This window comes from Talpa europaea, assembly GCF_964194135.1.
Source record: "Talpa europaea genome assembly, chromosome: X".
Classification (NCBI taxonomy): domain Eukaryota; kingdom Metazoa; phylum Chordata; class Mammalia; order Eulipotyphla; family Talpidae; genus Talpa; species Talpa europaea.
In genome coordinates this window covers 71,206,654-71,209,824 of record NC_140081.1, presented here as the reverse complement: position 1 = coordinate 71,209,824, position 3,171 = coordinate 71,206,654, and the positions used below count along the sequence as shown (strand labels likewise).

Here is a 3,171-nt window from a genome sequence, read left to right as displayed (position 1 = left end):
TTAAACAATTTTTGAATTCTTCAATTATTAATGGAATCAGAATCATTGATGCACAGGCACTACGCTAGGTACTAGAAATATGCAACTGATTTAAGTGCTTTTTCTCCCTCCTCGAAAAAGAAAGCCAAATCTTAATGTATTTAACTTGTCTCATCGTAGCTATTCCCTGGAGTATGAGCTATAGTTAAGACACAAGCATGACTATGTACACGAATATTTTTATTAGTAATTTTAGGAAATGCTTGAAAATACAGAAAGTTTGCAACTAGAAATTTTTAACATCCCTTTAGGTGCTCTAGAAAATTCTGTCCGAAGCTTCCTGCACATTACCACAGAAAATTCTGGATATTTTGGTTAAGCATTCATAAAGGGTAGAAGTGAGCCTCAGCTTTTCAAGCTTATGTATCCTCCCACCTCATCTGAGAGTAATGAGTGAAATCATTTACTAAAGCACATAACTAAGTATGTGTTTAGAAGGGGGGGGTTCCATTACTTGTTCAACTAGTAATAAGTACTTATCTTGGTGATTATTAATAAAACTTAATTCCTTGCAATGGATTCATCTCACGAAGAAAGTACAATACAAAAAAGTTTTCCTTTGATGAGTGCAAGAGGGCGCTGGCATTGGCGCTTCGGTGTGTTGGGATGAGCGTGAGCAAGCCAACTGTGGTGCGCAAGCGCACAGGGGAGGCGGTGCACGCCACACTCAGAAAGACGGTGTGCATCCACCGCGTGGCTCGCGGCATTTTGCCCCAGGGTTCCTGGGATATTGACGCGTTTGCACGAGTGCATTTCTACCAAGCCAGAGCCTGGTTCAGTTCGGTTCGTGCCTGGCACCCGAGAAACTGTTGTGTTGGCGGTGCTGAACCGTGGCAGTAAGGAGCAGAAGGCCCTTGAGGTGCGAGGGTGACGAGCAGCCCTGAGACACCATGAGTGAGCAGCCGCCGCCACTGCCACTGCTGCAGCAGACACTGCACAGTTTCCTCGTACTCCCGACGGAAGAGATGGTGAGTCCCCAGTACACAGGGCCGCCCACTATGGAGGACCTGCTGCCATCAGAGGTACTGGCTAAGTTAGAAGATAATGCACAAGGCCTGCCCACGAAAGAAACCGTAAAAGTGAAGCGGCCGCGTGCTGAGGTTTCATTGAGTTGCTTAACTAAAAAATTTATGAATCTTGTTCGATCTGCTCCGGGGGATGTTCTTGAATTAAACAAAGTCGCAGCAAACCTGGGAGTTCAAAAACGAAGAATATATGACATCACCTGTGTCTTAAATGGAATAAGTCTTATTAAAAAGGAATCTAAAAGTCATATTCAGTGGATAGGATATGATCTTAACGATTCCCAGGCAGTGGCCCGAAAGAAAAAGCTGCAGGAGGAGCTTTCTGAGTTGGCAGCACTGGAAGACAAGTTGGATGTGCTACTTAAGGACTGTCATAAGCAGTTGTCTGAGTTAACAAGTGACGGAGAAAATGAAAGACTGGCATATGTGACATGTGAGGATATTAGGAACATTCCAGTGTTCAAAGAACAGGATGTTTTTGCAATTAAATCTGCAGCAGAAATGAACTTGGATATTCCAGTTTCCAGAGGAAATTCTCTTGCACTACATTTGAAAAGCACCCAGGGGCCGATTGAAGTTTATTTATGTGATGCAGATCAGAATTACTCAAGTGATATGTTGTTGGATAATCAAGAGGCCATTTCTGCTAGCAAACATCCAGAGCCCCTTGATAAAGAAGAAAATCCTCTACAGCAAAGTGAAGAATTGCTTGAAGCTAGCAACGAATAGCATTTGAGACTTCTTGTACTGGCTTCTTGTTTTGAATATCCTCTATGGGTGAATTTTGCATCAAGTTTTATTCCCTGAGCAATACATCATCCATGAAGTTCTCTCATTTTTAATTAGTAAACCAGTAGTATCTCTGAGCGGTTCGCTACTTAGATGCTGGAAAATTATGGTGTCCACATTCAAAGATGACTCAACTATTCACTGCTTTCTGCCAGTGAAATAGACATTTTGGCCACTAAGATCACTTCATCACTAAAGTATCACTAAAACAGAGGACCAGGACTGAATTGGACAATTCTTTGTGGACTCTGCCCTTTCTTTCAAGAATTTTGTGTTGGTAGTAGAATTGGCTTTTGTGCACTTTACACAAGCCATGTATTTGTCTATATCTGTATAATGCCTGCATTATAAAAATGTCTGAAATTCTTCACCTTTGAACAGGCAAAATATGCATATATAGAAAGCACGAAGCAAATTTTCTCATTTCTGTGGTATCTGTAATTTTTCATTAGAATTCTGTAAATGAAGCTTGGGGAGAGTTTTTTTTCTAAATTTTGTGTAAATGTAACATAGATGTGCTATACATTTAAAGTTCATGGGTTTCAAAAAAAAATAAACTACGAAAAAAAAAAACCTCCATTAAAGTTCATGAATATAATTATGTTTCTGTGGTTCTTGTGCTCTGAGTTATTCTATCCAGCAGACCCAGTCTGGTGGTGTGTCCCACAGCTTTAGGGGCAAATATAGAAATGCCATCAGGTAATGGCTTCATTCATTACAAGACGTGAATTCAGTCACAGTAAAAACTGAAAACCATTTTAACATTTTGGGGAGAAGATTTTACAATGTTTCTGTATGCAACCTTGCTGTTCAATTAAAGGGGTTTACTTATGATGAATTAACTGTACCCTGCCCTCTAAGTCTAGTCCATATTTCCAGAAATAGCAGGATATTTCTAGCTCATTAGATAAGTCATTGACCACTCTGCCTCAGTTTATTCAGCAGTTTATCATTAGACTGTGAGCTTCTTGAGGGCCTTCTCTTAATCATTGTTATCCCCAGAGCTTTGCAACATGCGTCGCACATAAAAAGTGCCCAATAAATGTTTGAACAATGGCAAAACTATATTAACAAATATAACTAACATTTAACCAATATGAATATAGTATGACAAATTAAAAGCATCTTTTCAGACTACTTTAAAACCTGATGTTAGGAAAAATGGACAATTTTTTCCATTCATTTCTCCTCAAATTATATTGTCAGTCGCTTACTTATTCAATATAATTTTGGGGGTACATTTGCACACTTCCTTATGTGCACATGCATCACTCACCCTCTAAAACTACTGTGCCTGTGTCCTACCCCCTTCCTTCCT

The 3,171-nt window shown here is 39.9% G+C and overlaps 1 protein-coding gene across 1 annotated transcript; it reads left to right on the top strand.

Annotated features, from left to right (window-relative positions):
- Positions 1 to 929: 929 nt before the first annotated feature.
- On the top strand, positions 930 to 1,793 carry LOC311187652 (transcription factor E2F6-like; the record flags this gene model as incomplete). The annotated part of the gene is made up of 1 exon (XM_084258991.1): positions 930 to 1,793. The coding sequence occupies one exon, from the start codon at positions 930 to 932 to the stop codon at positions 1,791 to 1,793; it is 864 nt and encodes a 287-aa protein (XP_084115117.1).
- Between the last annotated feature and the right edge of the window lie 1,378 nt (positions 1,794 to 3,171).